The sequence below is a fragment of the Dromaius novaehollandiae genome, chromosome 10, assembly GCF_036370855.1.
Source record: "Dromaius novaehollandiae isolate bDroNov1 chromosome 10, bDroNov1.hap1, whole genome shotgun sequence".
Lineage (NCBI taxonomy): Eukaryota > Metazoa > Chordata > Aves > Casuariiformes > Dromaiidae > Dromaius > Dromaius novaehollandiae.
The window spans coordinates 24746848-24769763 of record NC_088107.1 but is presented as its reverse complement, the minus strand read 5'-3'; the positions used below and the strand labels follow the sequence as shown (position 1 = coordinate 24769763).

General features: G+C 44.5%; 1 protein-coding gene across 3 annotated transcripts in view; it reads right to left on the bottom strand.

Moving 5' to 3' along the window:
* The window catches only part of MYO9A (myosin IXA), a 217973-nt gene that overhangs the window by 57964 nt on the left and 137093 nt on the right, over window positions 1-22916 (bottom strand). For all 3 annotated transcript variants that reach the window (XM_064517658.1, XM_064517657.1, XM_064517659.1), the window contains exons 11-14: window positions 19902-20036; window positions 3626-3747; window positions 2643-2784; window positions 1597-1792 (exon numbers count right to left, since the gene is read on the bottom strand). In XM_064517658.1, the coding sequence (XP_064373728.1) occupies window positions 1597-1792; window positions 2643-2784; window positions 3626-3747; window positions 19902-20036 (595 nt within the window). The remainder of the gene's footprint in view (window positions 1-1596; window positions 1793-2642; window positions 2785-3625; window positions 3748-19901; window positions 20037-22916) is intronic.

Below are 22916 nucleotides of genomic sequence, written 5' to 3'. Positions count from 1 at the left end.
GCTTGTAGGAAAAACAAGGGATGCCTCCCCTACACAAATGGTTTCATCGATATAGGAACTAATTTTAGCTGAACTCCTCCCGTTAGTTCTGCCTATACAATCGTGACTTTTTCATGACTTTTTCCCAATTTGGGTGTTAGGAAGTGACTTTCTGAAGACGCCACATAGACAAAAAAACCCGGGTACCAATTGAGGGTTGTCAGGAAGTTTAAGACAAACGTCAGTCGCCCACAATCTGGGGGCAGTTTTTTTCTTTTTAACTCAGAAAAAGAAAGGTCGTGAAGCACAAAAAGTGGGGGCGAGGACATCTGGAAGTGGCCCAGAGGATACAAGACAGCTACGGCAGCAGCGCCGCGTCCCGGAAAAGGTTCAGAAATTGTCTCAGCAATTACTGTGTATTTGTTTCGGTACGGAAAGAGAAGGCAGGGCAAGCACTAAGTCTTTCAGAGTTGTCTGAAAACCTCCTGGATTCCCTTTTATATCTATATATTGGTAGAGATATAGGCAACTCCAGACAGAGGAAGCGGGCAGCTAGCTACGGCGGGGGCTAACGCAGCAGGCGCGACTGCAAACGGCCGCCAAGGCGAAGCAGGGCTTGAAATCAGCAGGGCATAATTTTTTATTTCCTTGAGCAGCTTGCTTTAGTGCAATTTATGAGAGAGTCCGAGGTAATACTAGGAAAACGCAAATACAAATTTTCTAAACCAACTATTTCTGGTGACTTTTATCCTCACTGGACAGGAAGACTGTTCTTTCTGCTCATATGGTCTCCATATCTCTGCTCTCTGTCCCAAGTTCTTTGGCTCTCCTGATGCAAAGCTCTCAGTGCTTCCAATTAAAAAGGACAGCGGTGGCTCTGCACTCAATTTTAACTTAGCCAACGTTCTCCCTGCTGATGCTCTAATTTCATCATGAATTTCAAGCCCTCTTGTGCCCAGGAATTACTAGTAATAGCTTGTACCTGTCTTCCCCAAAATTGCTTTATGCAGAGAAATGTTCTAAAAGCACAGCCAAGCATTGCCTGCCACAGCATGATGATGCACCATTACTTTCCTTTAATTTAATGCCCCTGCGCTCTGCATGAGGACGGAGAGGTGGTTCTAGATGACTGCGTAGCAATGAATTATGCTAGACGAGAGAGACACTCTTTCAGCTTAGAGGATGAACAGCTTGAAAGATTATAGACAGGAATTATTCTCTATTTTTTCCAGATGTAACACTAACAGTTCAGGAATTCCTAGTTAAAAATAATTTGTCTTTTGTGCCGGAGAATTTTTATGTTTCTATTGAAATCGCACAAGATTTCCTACGCTTGGGTCCTACACAATGGAAAAATTAAAGAAGCAGAAAAATGAAAGTCATTTGTTACAGCGTGCTAAAGGTCTACTGCAAATGTAGCTGGAAACGTAACCACCGTGCGCTGTGCTTTTGGATACTGGAAATCTATACACTTTAATTGATTTATTTTTTAATAGATTCTTAGGGACAGGAGCACATCGATAAGTCAGACTGGCTGTTTAAAATACTGTAGTAATACGTTAGATCAATACCACTGCTGAAAAACTTGCATTAAGATTAGGAGATGGGCACACTTACCGGTTTTCTTCTCGACGTATCGTTTTCCGGCCTCCCTAAAAGCAACCACAGCCCTGAAAAACGCCCTGAGGACGGCCCAGCGGAACACGGCCACCGGATCGATCCCTATCATCCCACAGATGAAGGCGTTTTTGCTGCTTCGCAGGAGAGCGACTATGTCTGGCCGCATATGATCTGTGTTTTTCTCGCGGAAATCCTAGGGAGAGAAGGGAAGGGGGAGAAAAGAAGAACCCGTAAACACGATGGGCAAGATAGACAGTGGTGGATCTCCCACACTATCCCCATAACAACCCTGCTATTGAATCGTGCTCCTAACTTTTTTCTAGACGCCTTTTTATGTCTAGGAAATACATGCTTAATTCTGATACGCTGTTCTCTGAAAGAGGCGTTGAGAAGCTGATGGTTTCATCACTGCCATGCGTGATGACAGTATCAAAAACACCGTTCCAAATCTGCAGCCATAAACAGCGAGGCAGGCTTTCACGCGAGCGCATCTTCACACCCCAAATCCTTCTGCTAGTAATGCAATCGGCAGGAATATAAATGGGGTCGGCTTTGAAATAACTTGCACAGGATTTTCAAAAGTACCTACATCAGTCAACTGCTTAAGAAGACCTATGCTCCTGCAACCAGGATACCTCAATATTAAAAAAGGCTAATGATGGAACAGCAAAAAACACGAGTTTCTCCTGTTCGAACCAGAGCTCAGAAATGCTGGCAACAATCTGCTGTTTCAAGTTAACTCTAAACACACAGTACCAAATTTCAATGCATCGCAGGGGCTTAGCATCAATCTCAGCACACGTCTTTAATTCCTCCCAACCTACCTGCATATAGGGTTTGCAACAGGGAAGAGAACGTTAAGATATAATCCCCCCAAAATACAAATGAAAATTAAGCTTTTCACCAAACACTCCTCTCCCAACCACTGCTTCTTTTCCTCCAGCCAAGTCCCCTTCTGTGCATCAAACCATCTCGGTAGAGCCTGCGGTACTCCGCTTCCCAATTATAACTAGGTGATGTTTCAAATGCAAGCGGTGACGGACCTTCACTCCGTATTTCACTTTGCCCGCATAGTGTTTGATGATGAAAGCCGGTTCCATGACTGCTGGAAACTCGATGTAGGAGTTCCCTTCGTGCTGCCGCTTGAACTTGTCCAGCAGCGTCTGGTTTGTGGCTTGGGGAAAACTGATTAGAAAGAGGGGAAAAAAAGAGGATGGCTGTGAACGCAAAGGAAAAAAAGCTTTATGCTTATTTATTAATGACCACAGATAGGAAATAGAGATATTCTGAGCTTCCACTTCTGTGCTGGCCAATATTAAACAAATACTAATCCGAACTATGCTATCAAATACTCATATATATAAAAATATATATATACACACATATATATGCTTATATGCTCAGCCCTACATCTATGGGATATTCTTATATCTAGGAAACAATACATTTTATCTACAAGAGTAATTTCAATTGCAGGTGTGACCCAACTGAACCTAGCGTTCAAGAGAAGGATCTTTAAGGTTCTTCACTGAAGGATCTTCAAGCATCTTCATTTTGCTGCGCCGCGAGAGGCGGCAAGAGAAACGAGGGCAGCGGCAAAGCAAAGGAAAACCTGTGCCCTTCCCCACCACGGCAGGAACCCTCGACACTGAATTTTAATAATTATTAGTCAGGGCTTTCTGCTTAGCTTTTTCATTCCCCGCCGTCCATGGTATCAGCTTGGAACCAAAAGGTCGACCTAGCGGTCCGGCATGATAAATCAGCGCGGCTCCCTGTTAGCATCTCCCAGGGAAAACCGGCACGAGATGAGACGTAAGGATAAACACTTTCTAAGCAAAAAAAAATCCACCACTGCCGGTAGGACAAGCAGTTTTGGATGCTTGAACGGGGCTCAGCTAGGCGCTCGGAGCAGAGTGCTTCGCTCTCCTCTTGCAACCGGCAGGCAGACAAGCCGGGCAGAGGCGCCGAGAGCCCCGGGCTCGGCCACTGCCGCAGCGGCCCTCGCGGCTCTCGGGCACCCACTTACTTGCTCTCCTCATCCAGCAGATGGAGCAGGCCTGTTGGCTTCTTGCTGATGAGGTTTATGCAGCCGGAGTTGTCTATGTAGTCTATGTTGTGCCAGCTAATCCCTTCTGCTCTATATTCCTCCTAAAGGGAAAAAAAGCCATGGATATTACATTAATATTTGAGGCAAGCATAGTGATATGCAGCAGCTTTGCAAAAGAAAGAAAAAAAATAATTTCAAATAACAGAAAGATGAAACGGAAGAAAACGTGGATCCTGAAGGTGCCAAATATTTGGGGGTAGTTCCACGCGAGAGCTGGTAGTGCAGCTTCGAGCACAGGGCTTCAAAGCAAGAGCAAGAAAGGCAAAGACCAAAGGGTTTCAAAGAAACTGCTATGCTGTTTACCAAAATGAACGGTTCTTCTGATAACACGATGCCAAATATTTTTTTTTAATGGGAAAAAAAACCAACAACCAAGAGAGATGGGTTTGTACAACTTAAACCACGGAGAAGTGCACTGCGTTCCGCAATTTTTAGCACATCCATCTTCAAACCTGCTTCACAGATAACAGCAGTGGCACCTTCAGAAATAATAATTCCATTTGACCCCACACATCATTAAACACAAATAAAAAAAACCCGATTCTCCCCACTTTGGCCTGCTTTCCCTCACGCGTAGGCGAGCTATACCGGAGCCCCTACCCACTGAATACGTATGATACGCTGCACGTGTTGCTGCTTCTTGCCTTTCCCTTCTCTGACTCGCTGTTAAAGCATCACACAATGTATTTGAATGATCATCAGCAAACTAATAAATTTAGTTAGATGCACGATAAAAGAAAACGGTAGTGGGATACATCCATTTATTTACACGCAGAGGAGGGAAAAAATGACTTTAGCGCGCCTGGAAGAAAGTATAGCTGGTCTCTTTACAAAAACCATCATCTTTATCGTATGCTTTTAAGTGACAACTTGCAACTTGCCCTCCCTCAATAGTGATACCGTAAGCATGCGTTTCTCCATGTGCTGAAAACAGTAGCAGTCCAAGTCATATTTTTACTTCTCTGTTTTAAAACATTCGTTGATGAGAGAGTTGAAGAAGGAAAAGCTCCTTGGCTGCACTTATAATATGCACGTTATAATAATCCAGTCCATTCCTATCCCTCTTGCTGCTCTTGTTGCTCAAAGTGCGAGTGCAAGCCTTAAAAAGTTCCTCCAAAGGGCCTGTATCTTTACCCAAAATTTAACGTGAACTATTCACGTGTTATTTCCAAGAATAAGAGTACTTGTAAGCACTTTGGGACAACCCACAATTATTACTATTTTTTTTAAGTTACTGTCACAATCACTGCTTTTCAGTAATGACGACAGAATAGCGCTCAAGCAGGAGGCTTAGCTTGGCTTGCTTGCTTATCCGAAACGCAAGAAAAACCACAAAAGCTCCCTCTGCCAAGTGGGCAGTGCTCAAAGGGAACAGCTTTCCGATTTTGCCCAATGCTAGCAAGGAACGAGAAACCTCCTGCAAATTTCTCGGGCGCTGAAATTCCCAGGCGTTGCACGCCGAGGCACTCGAGCTGTAAGCCGAATTCGGGATTTAAGAGGAGAGGCGTTCCGACTCCCATTTACGCCTCGACGTGGAAAAAGGCAGCCCCGGCTGCTGCCGGGATTTGCAAGTGCTGCCAGCGCCTCCCTGGAAGCGAGCCAGCCGCCGGCTCCGCAGCGCCTTCGGCACGCTCCTCCGAACGACCTTCCCCAGCGCCAAAGTCATTCCCTGGCCTGGATAATCCAGGCGAGCGGTCCCAGCAGATTCCGACTTTCTCCTCTATCGGCTTTTTGCGCTCCGAGAAGGGAAGGGGAGGAAAAGCAGCAAGGCAGGGAACTGGAAGAGGCTTTTTGATCATCAAAATCCCGGATGAAGCCGCTCAGAAAATCCAGACGAGTGACAGCACTTACCACTAAGCACTACTGCGGCCAGCTGGCCTCGATTATGAGGCCCTTCGGCAAAAAATTACTATTATTATTTTTAAATCAGCTCACCTAGTTTTTATCGTGACCCTTTCTGAACTACTTATATTGGCATGTTGGGAGCTTTACACATTTTTCTTTCTTCTCCAAAACCAATCACCTACAGTTTTAAGTCTGCATAAATCTGAACCGGGCACACAGCACATCGCTGTTTTAGCAGCTTTCTAGCAAATCATTTCACCTCAAACATACAGTCCCGCATGGGATGTTCTGCATCTGCGTGGTTAATGTCGCTGCGAAACGGTCTGACCGCGCTATAAAGTCCTACTAATCCAAAGATTGGTACAAAATAGCCACTTGGAAACACAGCTCGTTTTCTTAAATATACCTCTGTCAACGACCTGAAAAGACCATTGAGTTGAGCTGGCAATTTATTAGTTTATTCCCACTTCTAGGTGCTTATTACAATTATACTTCCAGCAGTTGGGGAAGAATGATCTCGTAGTTAACGCTTACACGAGGACGCCGCTTCTTCAGGTTCACGTCCAGCTCTGCCACAGACTGTGCAAGATCTGAGGCAAATCATTAAGTATCTCCTGCCTCAGTTTCTCCAACCGCAGAATTTTGGCAAATACTGCTTTTTCCTCTTTTTTTCCTCTCGAACAAAACAAGACAAAAACTTACCCCGTCCCTCTGAGGCTGGGGGTATGTCCCCCCACGTCTGTCTGTCCATTGCTTTCTCCCCTTCCAAATTCAGCTTTGGATGGTTTGGCCAAATACGAATAGGGACTGAAGTCCTTAAATAGTAACTTTTTCCACAATAGCTCATGTATGCAACAGTAACTCTTCCAGCATAATTGTTCCAAAGGGTGAGTGGAAAAAAGTTCCCCTTCCTTCTAATTTTTTTCCTAGCATTCTTCCAGTTATCAGTTTGCTTGTCTTTAGAAAGAATCACAGTCCAGGAGAAATAACTCTGACTTTGTGTTCTACAGATATAATTCCTTGATCTTGACTAGTCTGCAGAACACAGCGGGAACCGTGCATGCAAAAGCAGCAGCTGTAGGGTAAAATCATTGCTGTCCATACATATATGTTCCACTTAATTGAGTACGTTTTCAGTTATTTGTCTTCAATATTGCGATGACTGTCTCTGCAGAATTTAGGAGATGGCCCTAAAAGTTACTTCCAAATTCCTTCATTCCTGAGCTGGACACTCAAGTCCATGCATCCTTTGACGGATACATGGTCCTTACACAGCACTTCAATATTAAGGAATTACATCTAAAAAACGTAAGGTTTTTGTTTAATAGATGCAAGGACGAGATGAAGACAATCAGTAACAAGATAACTGAAATAAGCCATTCAAACAGAAAGGAACTCTCAAGTTGAGGATTAACACCTCTTAATTAAATCAGCTTATATTTACACGTTGAATTAAAATGGAGTTATGTTTTACAGAGGAGAAACCTTCCCCTCCTTTGGTGGTTTAAGACCACTTTTACATCTGAAACGACTTCCCGATTAATTTGAAAGCCTATCTCAAGACCTACTTAATATTGAGCTTGAACCAGCTAGCGCTGAGCAGCGTGCTTTAGCGCAAGGGAACTCCTTGGACCCGTTCTCACGAGTCGCGCAGAGGCTGCCAACCCGCCAGCCCACGTGGCTGCTCTGATTCCCTGCCCGGCGTTACAGCCCCTGCCCTGGTTTCTCAGCAGAAGGCAACGGCCCGTGAGGTCGCCCTTCCCAACGTGGTCCCTCCGTGCACAGTGCCCTGCGGCGTGGGACTCGGTGAGGAGCAGCCAGGGGTAAAGACTGGAGGAAGGGTCTTTGCCAAGGCAGCAGCACTCCCCGCACCTTCCCTAGGAGCACAGCGCTTTGGAAAAGCGTGAACAGACCCCACAGGGCAACCTTACAAATCTCACAGCCTGAGCCCTAGTGAACCGGTCAGAAGAGGCCAAGACCATTTGGGGAAAACGAGGAATTGCAGGGAACATCTATGATCTTTCCTGATCATGAAACTGGAGACATATCTGACAGCAGTTGGGGAGCAGAAATTCTCATGTTTTTGTTGATACCAGCAGCAAGGAGATGATCTGCAAGGAATGCTCCATCCCTCAAAGGTGAGAACATCTGCAGCTTTTCAGTCCTGACCCAGCAGCTGGGAGCGACCATTCACTCACCACAGAGATGCACTAAGAAAGGTGAATCTCCCTCTTTATGCACCGAATCCAAGTCCTGACCAACTCCCTGAAGAGCTAAGGGAATCTCGTACCATCCTGCTCGATGTAGTAAAATACACCGATGTCATCTAAACACGTTATTCTGAAGTCTGGGACAGAAACGTGTGTGAAGACTAATGCACTGAGGGCAATAACTTTGAAGGAGGGAGGCAGTAATTTCAGCCGTCTTGACAGGGTTCACTGGAACTTGTTTCTCAGCACTCTGAGATATGGTCTGCGCTAGAAAGATGCGATCTTTCTGACAAACTCATGAAATATGAAAATACAGGTCGGAGTGCTTTTACTGGCACAGATTATATCAGTTCCGCAGGCAAAACGTTACTGGCAACAGCAACTTCTTGACAGAGGCACACGCCTATCCTGGGACCTCTGACAATGAATCAATGTTACAAAGAATCGTACCATTGACATCACTAGTATCTGCAAAGCTTCTAGTCCAATAAAGTCCACAGATTCCTATTTTTGGCCTTCTCACTTCCAAAAACATGTTGCCTTACTGTTCCCACCCCTGGGAGAAAGAAACTTAGGTTACTGCAGGCAGAAGGTGGAGCAGGGCAATTACGCGGGAGGAAGGAGCTAGGTTTCGGCTGTGCGCTGAGCTCCCAAACACAGCACCGGACCCGAGGAACTGAGCAAAGAGCCAAAATATTCCATAATAATTCCAAAATATTCCATAACAATTCATTCGGGTTCCTCAGAGTCCAGCAGCTCAGTATTTTCCTCTAACTATACAGGGCGAGGAGCTACCGACTGCTCTCCAGATGACCTACATAGCAGCCACGAGCAGATTAATGCCTTCCAATTTAGCACTTAGAAGCATCCCTGCTACTCTGACCACGCCGGCATGATTATGTTGGCAGGGCCTCCTCACGGACACGCAACATATGTCAACAAGGGGAGCTGCTCTGCCAGCGCAAGTACAACAACTTCTCCAGTGACGTTAGCTGAACGGACAAGAGCAGAGCTTCGTTGCCATAGCTGCATCCGTGCGTTTGCCAGTCTAGCCGGGGCAGCAAGTGTGTAACGTCGATTTGGCCCATCTGACTCAGCTGGAGCTCAGGAGAGAAGGGGGTGAGCGACCTCATCCTATCTCTCGCTAAGAAAAAGAAAATGTACTTCACCATTTGGAAAGAGGTGGCAAGGCAAGGAGGTGTTTCATAAGAAAGGACAGTATTAGGTCGTGTTTTCCTTGCTTGCGCTGCATCTTTTCAAGCTAATACGAATTGTAATGCTCCCGCTGATCTGAATGCTAAGACAGGAGACAATTAGTGACGTTCAAACACTAAAAAAAGATCTAAAAGGTGAGTCCAAACTTTGAAATGTATTTACTTAGAACCTGTGCATATAAATCTCTACTGATATCAGGTATATATATATAAAGATGTATCATCACATTACCTGAGGCGTATTAGCACACAGGATGAGTACGAACCAAATAAACAGAACTTAGCAGAATTTCCAACACTGAAAATTAAAAGAACTACAGTAAGCAGATAGCCAAACGCTATTAAAGAGAAATACTGCCTGCCTGCGACTGGCCACTGAGCACAAAATGAAGAGAGGAACTGATTTCGCCAGTATAAAGGGATGCAACAGAGTGATGAAGTGAAATTTAAAATACGCGTGCTGAGTATCGGGAAAATATTCCCCACTGGGATGCAAGAACGGAGAGAAGCCTAACTGCCATGAATGCAAGACATCTGTATTTTTACAGTTCAATGTGCGGAGAAACAAGTACCATTACCTTTATTTAGATGTTAAACCAAACAGAAATATTCTTTGATCCGCCACATAATTAAAGGTTGATATATCCTGACTGATGGAAAATACCCCCAAGCCCAACAGCATCTTCGAGGAAGCGGACCGGTGCTGGAAAACACCATCTGTACACTTATATCCACCCAGAGAGGGTGAACTAGTCGTAATAACTTGCAGCGTGAGGAGTCCACCCCACTTTATTCATTTGACTGGAGCTTAATCTGTGCCTGTTCTAATCTGTGTCTCTTCCAATCTAATCTAAGTAGAGTATTCTCTATATTGAAAAAAAAAAAATGCAGCAGTCTTTCGCATAGGAGATTAAATTAAGTTTTGAGTATATGTCAGTTAAAAGTGAATAATTTAAAACGAATCCTGCATTCCCCTTATGCATCCATCCAGCAAACAACCTGCGAGAAAAGGGAAGGTAAAGATTTGCACTGATGTTTGCATTAATGTCTTCTCTTTGGGCTGCAGGCCAAAAGCCGCACAACTTTCTCGGCATTTCATGGAGGCGACAGCAGCCCTCCTCTACAGCAGGGATCTCTAGTGAAAAATCGGGAAGCAGCCCATAAAGCGATGTTTAAAACTGACGGATTCCCTGACAAAGATAGGGCGGCACTTTGTGCGTGAAACATTTCTGCAAATCTTGCTCCTCATTGCAGGAGCAAGTCTGCGCCCGCAGTGCTATATTTAAGCGAGCACAGACGGTCGTGACTGGAAGCCTGTCTGCCACCTCAGAGCCCTGCGCGGTGCACACGTAAAAGCAATCAGAGCCGGGGTTTATAAAGCAGGGGCTGCAAGGAAATCGGGTGCAAAAAGAAGCCCTCAAGTGTGCAAATTAAACATGGTCTTTTCTGTCTCCCCCGCAAAAATACCTGCTTCAGAAGCACCCAAATAAACTGTTGCAGTGGAGGAAAATCCCATCAACTCATTCACTTCCTTCCCAGATGGAGCCAGATAAGCTCCAGGACTTTATCTGCCAGAGCTTGTTATCCCACAACTTTTCCCACTGAGGCATATGAAGGCCTTGTTTACACATGAAAATTCCCAGAATAAAGGGGGAAATCAGCAGAAAACAGTTCTTCTGGAGCAGCTCCATGTGGGAACGCTTACTGCCACGCAAGGTTATGTAGGCATTATAAACTGCTCCAGAGTACCTCACTTTAAGATTCAGTACCTACATTTTATGCTGACATATGCCACATTTTGATGCAATCGATAGCCAGGCATTCCCGGTTTTCTCTCTGAACGTATTTTTCCTAAAAATTGAGGACGGTGTGAGAGTAGGAAGTGAACTATGTTCATTTCTCTTTTCATTCTTGGTCTGTGTCCTCAGCTCTTCCTTAAAAATATTGCAAGCAAGTCAATTCTCATTACCTTCAATACCAGCTTTCACAAATACAAGCTTAGAGGCAGTAAACCCATGGCTTTAAATCGTTTCTCTTTGGACTGCTAGGCACCTGACATCTGTGCGACAACACACCACCGACCTTTCAAGTTCAGATGGACCAAAACATCCAAACGACATCTCAAGCAGCTCAACTCAAAAATTAGGACAAAATACACTATATTGAAAAGCCTTCTGGGAAAGAACAGAGTATTAACTTTCTAAAAATTACTTTAAACTAGGTCCTGACCAACCTGGACCCACATTTAAGGCACCCAGTTCTAAGCTATAAAGCCCTCAATCTTTTAGCACGGCCTTTGGCCAAACACCAAGAGGTCCCACAGCTCTCAAGTTTGCCCAGTTGGGCTTTCCCAAAGCTGCGGGTGAAGTCAGGCGGCTGGATATTTAAATATGGGGGAAAAGCAGTGAGCAGAAAATATTGTGATGGCTGTGGATAATTTTAACCTTAAATTGCCTGGTGTAGCATAGCAGATTGCATTAAATTGTACTGCTGCACTGCAGACCGGTGTGCTGTTGCCTTCTTTGCTTGTTTTTACGTTATATCAAGGACTGCAAGTCAAAATGATGATGGCAGAATAATGACACTCCTGATCTGAGGCCAAAAAATAAAAATAAAAGCAACACGAGCACCTGATTCAGAGAATAAGGAAGATGCAACACTACGGTATGGGAATGGACTAACCCACTGAGTAGGGAGTGCAGCAGGGCTGGCATCCTCTGGTTTGACAAGTGCTACTTTTGATTCAGAAAGCACATAAATCCTAAATTACAACACAATTTTCGCCTACTTTTCCAAGCTTCTGACAGAGATAAAGGGAACGGGAACTGGTGGCAGGACGCAAGGAGAAGACCATCTCTCGTCTCTGCCAGGTACAGGACTTGGGGGAAGTTTGCCGGGTTCATAAAAACCGTATTTCATAGAGGAGACCTCTCAGGTGCTCTGGCCGTGGCCGTGTTTCTTTGCATAAATCCATAACAGGAAAAGCCATTGCAAGTGCAGTGGGCGTCTAACGCCGCTGGAGCCACCAGGAGAGAGCGCATCAGCTGGAGCCTGAGAGGACCTCCTCGAGTCCATCTGAAGACATGCGGAGCTCGGGAAATGTTTCTGAAGGGCTGGAAGGGGCAGAGGAGCTCTTGGCAGCCTCCCACCGAGGACTACGAAACACGCTTGGCGAATTCAGGCAGGCATCTCCAACTAGCCCCAAGGCACAGGACGGCGTTAAGCAGAGCTTCCCGCCGCAGCCTGGGAAATCAGGTTCTCCCATCTGAAGACGACAAAGCCCACGCACGGGGAAACCTTACTACGAGAGGGCTCCCGAATGAGCGGGACGCATGCCCATCTCTGCAGATTCGGGCCACAGGCGACACCGATGCCTCGAGGTCCAGATGCTGCTCCGGGGGAGAGGGCCAAGGCGGGCAATGCCAATACTCCCATTTATGAGCTCATGAAATATATATAAAAATATATATTTTTTCTTTTTTCCCTAAATCTAAGTAGAAAAGGAATATATACACACATCTTATTTTTTTCTTTAAAAAACACCCCCCCAGATGCAGCATCTATAAATACCTACCCACACGCTGTGCAAATACACAGTCTATAAACAGGTTTAGAGTGCAGGCTATTTTTAATGACGCCATCTGGTAATGCAGGGCTTCCGATAAACAGCCTCGGCGGGCACTTCGTCTACGTCCCCTTTAGGTTATAAACAAGTGCCGGGGCCGCGGGACCGCCTGCCTTCTGCTAAACCACCCCGTTCATCAGCGGCCACCTCCGCTGCTGGCAGCGCGGAGGCTCGGCGCTCGAGAGCACGCCTAGCCGGCGCTCGGGGCATCCGTCGAGGGCGGCAGCGCTCGCGGCCTCGTACGCCAGCAAGCTAAGCGCCAAAAGGCGGTCCATTTTTGCATTGGAGACGTGAATCTTTGTGCAGCAGCTAGCTAGTTTTATGCTTGAAAAAATAAAACAAAATAATCAGGGAATTCCCATTTTGGGATCCTCCTCGAAGCACACGAGGCAAACACTCAGCTGTCGTTCAGCGACAACAAGAAAATAGAGACCAAATAATTGAAAGACGTTATACTTAGCTGCCGCTGGATGGGCTCTGTTTTTCCCGGCGGGGGTAAATCAGGCAGCAATCGCCAGCGGGTGACAAGTACAGCGTGTGCAACTAATTAGGCTTTCCAAACGCTTGCTGAACGCTGGCAGCTGGCTTGGATGCGGAAGCGCTGCGTTCCAGGTCCTCCGCGTTGGAGGTTGCTATTTCGGTGGCCATCCAGAAACTGGCAAGTCGGGGCAATTTGCAACAGCTGCGCCAGGGAACAGGATTCGACCGCATTTAGCCGCTGATGCAGAGCCCCTGGAGGCAGTGGCCAGCCTCCCATCAGCTTCAGAATGCGCGGGTGAAAATTTCAGCTCCGTTTTGGTATTTGAAATCAGGGAAACTTTTTAAGGAGAGCTCAAGCTCTCATCTTTCCAATTCTCCTCTTCGCCACATGCAACTTAAGCATCTCTTATGGACTGCACCATTTATTAGAGCAACGTTACAGGCTGAGGGATCATCAGCCTAAAGAGCTGCCTGCAGTGCAGTTTCTCCGCTGCCCTGCCTCGATGCAGCAGGCGCCCAACTTTGCACGCCAGTGACCTGTATGTAACCTGCTAATCTAGACCAAAGAAGGAAGAAAAATATAAATACAGTCCTCATAAAATGTACCAGGCTTGGAAAAATTGGACTGGGAATACCCCAGCAGTCATAGTCAATCCCAGGCTGCACTCTCCAAGCTAGGGCCCTGGCTTCCCTTCCAGTCACCACTCCAGATGTATGTCAATAAATATACACTGTCCCGTCTCCTTTCCCATTCGGTCATCCTTGCAGCGGGCTCACAGTACAACCTATAACAAAAGTTGTCTGATACTACCCTTATGAAGTCCCCTATAAGATCTTGTTGCCATGCCAAAGCAAGCATCTATTTTGGTCCTTCTCCTTCTATAGGTCCTCCTGCCTACGAAAATCTACTGACATGTCTATGTCATGTTGTTTTAAGAAAAGTTGGTGCTCCCAAATACCTGCTAGTGCTTTCAAGCTGAAATAACCAAAGATTTCTTAAGTTCTTGCCTAACCTAGCTCAAACGTATAAGGAACATGCAGGACTTCTGTCCTGCACGTCATTGCTCTGGACTACCATCTCCGGGTAACGTTGGTGAACGTGCTGAGGGTTTGGCACTGCAGGAAAATCGAGCCAACAACCTCAAAGTCAGAAGCGCAAAATTGAGGAACGCAGTTACTGGACACCTGATGAAACTTGCCTTAGTTTGCCCAGCTCACAAAAACCTTCAGAAGAGGTGAAGGCAGAAGCCAAGACTCGCCTTTACCAAGATGAGCTCTGTAATGTTTGTAGGATTCGATTTTGCTCAACGCAAGGTTTTTTATTTCTCCAGCAGAACACCTATGAGCCACGACTGCAAGAAGTACAGCGACTTAATACACCAAACACTTCAAATCATCCGAAAAAGCACTCTTGGAAACATGCTGCCCGAAAGCTATGTGCAGGATGAAGCAGTGGCACCCACACGCTCAAAGCACCCATTAGGCTCACTGGCTTTTTGCCCAAATATTCCTTTTCCAGCACAGTTATATTTTTTCTAAAAACCATGGCCTCTTTGCTGACTAACTCCCAAATCAGTTCCACCTTTACCTCTCTCTCCGACTCAAAAGATGGACTCGTGTCTTAAAAGCGCGGAGCTACGAGGCATGGGATAACCCATGGGCTCGACTGAATGCAAAACATGACTACAATACGTTCCACAAATGCCAATAGGTGCATTTCTCTTAAGATTTTTATGCTGTCAGCTACAACTGGGATAGCTGCGCGAAAGCAAAGGTCCTAGTGGGCTTCACTGAATTGATCTGGAAGCAAAAGTCAGGGAATCAAAAAAAAAAAAAATCCAAAAACCAACCTAAATTTACAGATAGTTAAACCTGACATACAAAACATGCAGAAACTCTGAATCCTTTACACCAGCACCTCACATCAGAAGAGCTTTTCTGTTTTCTAATAACAGTTTGCCGCATTTTCCAAGACATCTCCTTAAGGTGCCAGTATGCAGATTTAATATGACTTTTGTTTTTTTCTGGGGCACATATTCATCGCTCTGAGCAACCTGGTAACAGGATGGGGGTGAACTAAGCCTTTCTGCAATCCCGTCCTGGTTTATAATCTCCCTTTCCCCTTTACTCAACAACCCCCCCAGAGCAGAAGAGCCAAAGCAAACAGTTTCGGGGGCCGATAATGACGGGAGTCATGTTTTATTTCAATCATGCAGTTTGAAATCTTCCTATTCTAAAGATAATGTTTAAGCAACTATAAAAAAAAAAAAAAAAAAAAAGAAAAAAAAGGCTTGATGTGAGTTATGTGCAATGGCATATTTCCAAATAATAAATCAATAACTTCTGCAGTTTGTTATTTCTCTGCATGTCATGTGGGATACAGCTGACTAAAGCATTTTCCAAAAAGCGCCCGCTATCCCATCTCCAACTCAAACAGAAATTTGAACCAAGTCTTACAATACTCAACGGCTGACTTCTAATGCTCGTCTTCTGTCTTCGGCACCGATAAAATCTGTCCAGGCCTAAACGGATTGAATAAATCGAGAAGAGAAAAGATGCTCCATGCAATGGAAGAAAGCCCCTTTTTTTTTTTCATTATGCAGCTTTATTTTCTCTAACTGATGCACAAGGTAGGCTACCGGAGCAGCACGGAGTTAGAAATCCTGTATATCCAACATCCTTTAAAACACAGCAGGTAATACGAAGGATACAGTCATTTCGCTGCGTATCACCACTCCCTGGCGCAAATCACTGCATTTTTTTAGTTTGCTTGCACCAGCAAACAAATATATGATCTCTGCACCAGCCCAGATGGTGAGATTTTCCCACCTATTGCACAGGAACAATAAAACCTGCACGGCTCCGTAAATATTTACTGATCTTTAGAGGACCGTGCAAACATTTTGTAGGGCATGTTATCTTTATGAAATTAAGTTTTAACACGTGAACAGACTGAGCAGAGCAGCTCGGAGAGCATCAAGCTCACCGGGGCCGAGACATAAAATGGGACTTTGCTCAACACCCGAGCACACGCCAGCTGATCGGGTTCCAGATCATTTTGTTTTTCAAGCCTCAACCCCAGTTATCCATCAATTTTTAAAACAATAAAAGGATGTCCTCGAAATTGAAATTTGGCATGCAAACAGAGGCTGCTGCTACACATAAAGCGAGGCAGAAAAGCACTTTAAACAGCAAGGCCTGTGAGAGAGAGAGCTACAGAGCTTCTTTTCAAACTTTCCAAAGTGCCAGTTGAAAACAGGAAAAGGGGGTGGGGAGGGGGTTAATCAAAAGGAAAAATACCAGAAAGTTGTCTGAGGAGAGGTGTGGGAGACGAGTGAAATCAAAGACAACAGAGTTTGGAGAACATTTCAACATAACACGAATTAGCAGGACAGCACGCGACACAAGCCGAGGCAAGAATCAGCACTGCCGTCCCTCTAACTCAAAGAAACTCAACACTCAGGGGAAACTCTTAAAATGGTTTTTCTCTTAACAGAAGCCTCCGAAGTTGAATTTTGCACCCAGCAGTTATTTCGCATTGTTATGCCATGCCCTGAATTGAAAAAAGCACGTTATAATGCAGAAATGCAATTTTCCTATCACAGAAAAGCACCTGAGCATTATCTGAATGGCACAGCAGCACTGCGCTCATCTGCTTTGCAGAAGAGCCCACGTGGAGAGGATGCAGCTATGGAGACAGAGAGGCTCAGTTGCTTGAGGACCAGCGAATCGCCCCAGATACGTGAAGTATGTTTTGATAGTGGCTAACTAGTCAAAGAGCAATGGGCAGGTCTTGCCTTAAATTGGGGTCTTGCCAACCTGATGGAAGGATGAGACCACGTGGTGCTTCGCGTGAGACTTGCTAAATGGCAGGACGCTTGGGTCTCCTGTCCCCAGGAGCGAGCATTATGCTGGGCAGTGCCTACATGAGGAGCCACTGGCACCGGGGGACAACCCCTCTCCTGTCCTCCACCCAGCAAACCTGCCTTGAGGGAGCCACACCAGAAAGAAAAAGCCTTCCTAAATGATGAGGCAGGCTGCATTTAAGCTGTTCCCAGCCAATAACAGGCTTTTGAGCCATAAATAAATCACGAGCGTTCTGAACCCAAGAGTGGGGCAATACAGGTACACGAAAATTTATGAGCCTGGGTTTTGCGGCCCGACTAGCATACGTCTCTCCTGTACGTTTCCAGCATCCGGTGAAGCGTATTCCCATGTATCATGAATCATCACTAAGTCTTCCACAGTAATGCAGAACAGTTGGTTTAAAGAAAAAAATAGCAAAGAGACATTAATACTTGTCTTTGTTCAAGGCAGAAATCTAACGTTTACCTTTTTTGCCTTCTGCTCCTATTTTACTATAAACAGTACGCAGGGATGTGTTATCCTTATTCATATAGTTGGCTCCAAGACAGAAGTTTGCTATTGCAAAGATCTTTGAATCCGCCTCGGTCTTGAACAGCTTCTCAGTATATAGCACAACAGCAGCTGTATTTATAGGAGGCTGCAGCCTGAAGACAGGCTGCCAGAGGATGCCTCTAACGCTTGTTTGCAAACAGCTGGAAATCGCATTGTCTTTAGACAGAAGGTTTTTTGGGGAAAAAAAAAAGCTTCACAAAGCACATTCTATTATATTTCACCAGGAATCATGTAAGAAAAAATGAAATAAGGTTAAAATAATACCACGCCTGTGCTGGATCACTTTGCAGTAAGCATTCTGGTTCCCATAACATAAAAAGCACGTCACAGCGACAGCTACGTCACTGCTAAACAGAGCACTCTTGCCCACAGATTCGGCAATCATTTTGAGAAAAATCCTTGCTGTTTACTTAAATTTGTCCTTCCTTTTAGCAGAAATACCCAAATGTTTTAGCAATGCCATCTTCGGCCTCCTGCAAGCTTTAAAGCTAGGACAAACCTATTTCTGGCAGCAGAGGATACCCATGCTCTGCTGAGATTCTAGTGCCCGCAGGTAATTTCCATCAATAGGGTCACTTGATTTTCAGCACAAAAGACATCAAATACACCCTAGTATGCTACAAATATCTCGGACAAATTTACAGTCCAGGCAATGAAGTATTTTGCTGTTTTGAAATGCAATATTAACTGCCCAGTCTTAACCCGTAGGACAGCAATTGCTATTAAAAAGCAGTTGAATCTTTGGGCCAGCCAGAATATTCTCAAGTCCAAAAACCTGAATACATATCACCAGTTTTGTTTTCATCAGCACTACTCCTCTATATGTAGAGCATAATTCCAAAGAAAGCAAAAGTAAATCATAAAGCCCTATAAAACATGCCTGTCCTCACCCAAGAATTATCACTTAGGCAGCCGTACAGTTTTTATTTCAATTTGTAGAAGGCAAAATAAAGATAAGAATATTTTCTCCTAGCAGAGGTTGCATAGGATCATTTTCTTCTTGGATGATGTGCTCTGGCACCGAGACTCTGAATGAGCCGTTTGGAATTGCATGCTGCTGCAACTGCTCATCCCATGCATAGAGAAAATATGGACTTTAATGACTTTATGCGCTTGACAGATTTATAGCAGAAAGCTAATTAGGTCATTGGCTAGAAGACGGTCCGAGGAGAATTACGGACACATTCCTCCTGTCAGGCTGCTGTAATCAGGAGCTTTGCACACACCCCAGGCCCGGGGAGGAGCAGTGACCTGCTAAGAAATCCCAGTCAAAGTACAGGAATTCCCTCATGGATGATGGCATCCAAGTCCACTCTCCTGAAACAGAGTCCCAAGTGCCTTCTGGAAAGCATATCAGCAATTTTATAGAAAAAATAGCTATACTGCCTTTGCATACTGTCTTTTAGTTTGCCTTTTTATGGTGCCTAATGCTAAAGCAGACCTGCTTGCCTGTACGTACAGGCAGGTTTTCCCATTTACTTCTTCCTGCATCTACTGAAGCAGGAGGCACTGGAATAGAAAGGCCAGTTACAAAATTGAAATAAAATAGTTTCTGAGTAGCTCTGCTCCATCTTCTTGCTAAAGGAAAAGAGCACTGGCAGAGAAGGGTCACCCTCGCTAGCAAGCATCCCCCAAGGGCTCCAGAGGATCCAAGGCTGTATTACTCCCTCCTCTTACTCGAGGTCAAGCAAGAGGAGCCTGCACTTTCTTACTGGACTCATCTGACTCTTGAGTTCTTGTAATACTGAAAAGACACAAAATGAAACTACCAGACTTCTTGGGAAGGACCGGCTTAATTCTCTGATTCGGCTGGTCTCATGCTGAAGAGTGCACCTAATCAAGTACCAACTGTTGAAACTCCTGGTAAGGAGCATTTCCATCGACCTCACCCAAAGGAGAATTTCACCTGAAGGGAGGGAATGCGGGCATACTGGCATTCAAAAAAAGAAAAAAAACACAAATCCAGGACACTGTGGAAGACAGATTGGCTCCCATATAACCCAGCTGCATGTTCTTCATTCATGAAATGACATGTACTATAACAGTCCTCTTGACTCACTTGTTTGGGGTCATTAGATTGCAGATGATATTTGGAAATGCCTCTTCCCGTCCTAGTAAAGAGATTATGCCCTTTGGTATTATATGTTACTTATTAAATTGCAGCCTGTATTTCAGTCATCTCTAGTACAACATGTGATTTTAAGGCTGCAAAGTGACACCCACACAGGGTCTTCATACTTACTGGTACACAGTGCTCATTTATCAGAAAATATCGCAGATAGCAAAGTAAATTTGAGTAATTCACAGTACACTCTGTAACATAAAAATATTAACAGAATACCAGTGCCACAAACTTATGCCACTACTCCTTGGCATCACGGAGCAAATATTTACGGACCTACCTGCTCAAGCTTAAAGATGTGTTGGTTAAAGTAGTGCTGTAAGCGCTCATTGGCAAAGTTAATGCAGAACTGCTCGAAACTGTTATTTTCGTAATCTTCAAAGCCAAAAATATCAAGTACTCCAATGGATAAAGTCTGCAAGACAAAAGGAAGAATGCAGATTGGAAGAAAGAAATCACATAAAATAAATGGGCTATTTGCATACAGTACCTAATCAAAAACATGCAAACAGAATTAGATCTACTTTAGAGAGGGACTTTTAATTTTTACTGGAACTATTAATATTATGCCATCTGGAAGACTGCACCTACATCAGAGGCAACATGCAATCTTGGATCTCTGGACAGACAGCCTTTTTCTAAAATAAAAGTCCTTTTGAGTATTTTTATTATTATTATTTATAGTCAAACAAATTGCCATCCTTGAGGAAACCTGAACCCAGTTCCAACTTACTCTATTGGCTCTATGAAAGTATTTATCCTTTGGGGAGAAAAGTGGGGGTAGGGTTGGAAAAAAAAGACTCACACCATGAAGACAGTCTACAGAAAGATGCTTACAAAGTAAATACAGGGTGTCTAAGTAAACGCACTCCAGCTGTAAGGCCGCCAAAGAAACACCTGCACTGTAGGGGTTTATACAGAAATAATGCATTGCAATAAAGGCAAATAAGTCTGTTTGGAAGTAAAATAGTATCAAATATAAACATCCAACTTGCATAAAATATAGATTAGAAAGTTAACCAGAGAAGCTATTTAGCAATGAAAAGGTAACTTCTGAGGTACTTCTTCCAAAAATAAAACTTCCCACAAGACAAAGACAAATGTCACATAGCATAATCCTGATGGGCTGATATTTGGCATTGGGAGGCTGCCTCTATCGCCTTGCGAAAATAGATGCAAACAGCAGCAATGCTGCTGAAAAGGAGGACTCAGATCAGTCCCCTAAGTAAGAGTCTCCTTCGTATTTTGAAACTTAGGCAACGGAGCTGTTAAAGCAAACAAAAGCTCCTTTTTTAAAATACCGAGCAGAAGCTGTGCTTTTCCTGCCTTCCACGGCCTCGGCAGACTAAACCATTGTTTGCCGCAGAAGCAGCGGTACGGGCAGAATGAACAAGGCCGCGTTTCCCGGGGACGTGCGTCCCCGAGCCCGGCACTCCTAGCACAGCCATCCCAGCTCCTGCACTGGGAACAGAAGAAAGGACCAGACCAGCATCGCGTCTCCAATGGTGGTGCTGGAAAGCCTAATGCTCCATTCCTTGCAACCGCAGTTACAGGGCGAATCAGGTTCAAAGGTACCTCCCTGCTCCCTTTAGTTCAGCTTCCAGAAGTTCATTATTTTAAAAAAGTGTTTCAGTTTCTAGTTCCATAAAGTGCCCTGTAGTATCGCAGAATTTGGAGAATTAGTTCTACGTTCACTTTACCCACCACCTTTGTGATATGGTGAAGCTCAACAGCATCCCACGCCAGTCTCCTCTCCAAACTGGAGGGTCTCTCCTCCCTTACACGGGGCACTGGGGTAAAAACAAAGCTTAAGGAAGGAGAATTTCTGCAAGTTCCAATATCATGTTATGTTAAACCACTAATTAATGATTGGTTGCAGGTGAAGTTCAGCCTGGGTCCATCCAGCAGCTGTCCTGTCATCAGGAGAGGGCAGAGCGTCAAGGCAGCATGCCCGGAAGTGCACCACCCTGAGCTGCGCATCTCCGGAGGCATGGCGTTTTTAACGTTACCCAGCACTTTGAATCACCTGGCTAAATACCCACAAGAAACAGCCATTCAACCAAAAAATGGAGATTTGAAGCCACTGGAGTGAGGAATTAGATCTTGCCCGATCTTTCACAAGCACCGCGTTGACACCGTGGGGACATCGTCACACCATTGCCACGAGTGGTCAATTCAGACTCAACAGGGCCGGACTTCTCCGGCTCTCACAAACGTAATTTAATATGAAATACCTTATGCACAAATACTATCCCCCTGTTTTTAAGGCTGGTTAATCTACCATGTCAGAACAGCTCCTAAGATATATTTTAATGTGTGTACATAAATATATTTATAAATCAAAACAGTTATTCCATATAGAAAAACATGTGGCTGTTTTAGCTATAAAAGAAGAAACCTATTTATTATATTTTGAAATTGCCTTCTTACAAGTTTCTGCCATCACAAAAAAAATGCCACATAAAACAAATTCAGAGAGGCAAAATTCAGAGAACTCCAAAAATCCTGCATTTAACAAAATCATTGCAGATATCAAAGCGAGCACGTGAGATGAGCATGGTTTCGTCCTACCATGGTTGTTACACTGGAGAAGACAGCAGTTCTCCCGTATCGCTTAGTACTTTAATAACTCCTCGGCTGGCTTCCACATGCATAATCTGCCCAAAGACTTGCTGAACACCTCCAGAACACAACATCTAAAATGTGGCTTTAGTTGTACAGCTTTGTGCAAGAGAGACTAGACCAGAGCTCTTCAGTTAATCGGGTCGTTTTCATTTTGTCGTGTAAAGGAGACAATAGTGCAAAGAGTTCCCAAATGGACAAGGTCGACACACTGAAGCTGGTAAAACTTTTAAAATAAAACCCAGGGAATTTATGACTCTTTCTCTGCTAACTGACCTGCAGAAGGAAACACATTATTCTCCAGAAATCTCATTGCAACTACGCTGAAGGACTCTACCAGCTTTTCCATTAAAAACCAACAAAAGTCTTCTGCCGATGTACGGCTGTTTCTTACTGCAAGATTTAAAAAAATATATATTCCCATTAACGTATGCATACGTGAAATTATTTTGCTAAAAACTACCTAGCTCCCAAAAGCATGCAGTCTTACTAGTTTTAGGATTAAGTTTGCAGTCCAATACGTAGAGAAAATAATTAAAGGAATTTTACATCTTGTAGTTCTTCAGTTCCCAATTCACATTTCAAATGAGTGCCATATGGAAATCAGCAAAGATATATAATATATAATCGCGTAGCTAAGTTGAGCTTACGTCTTACCATTGTTTCTCTATTG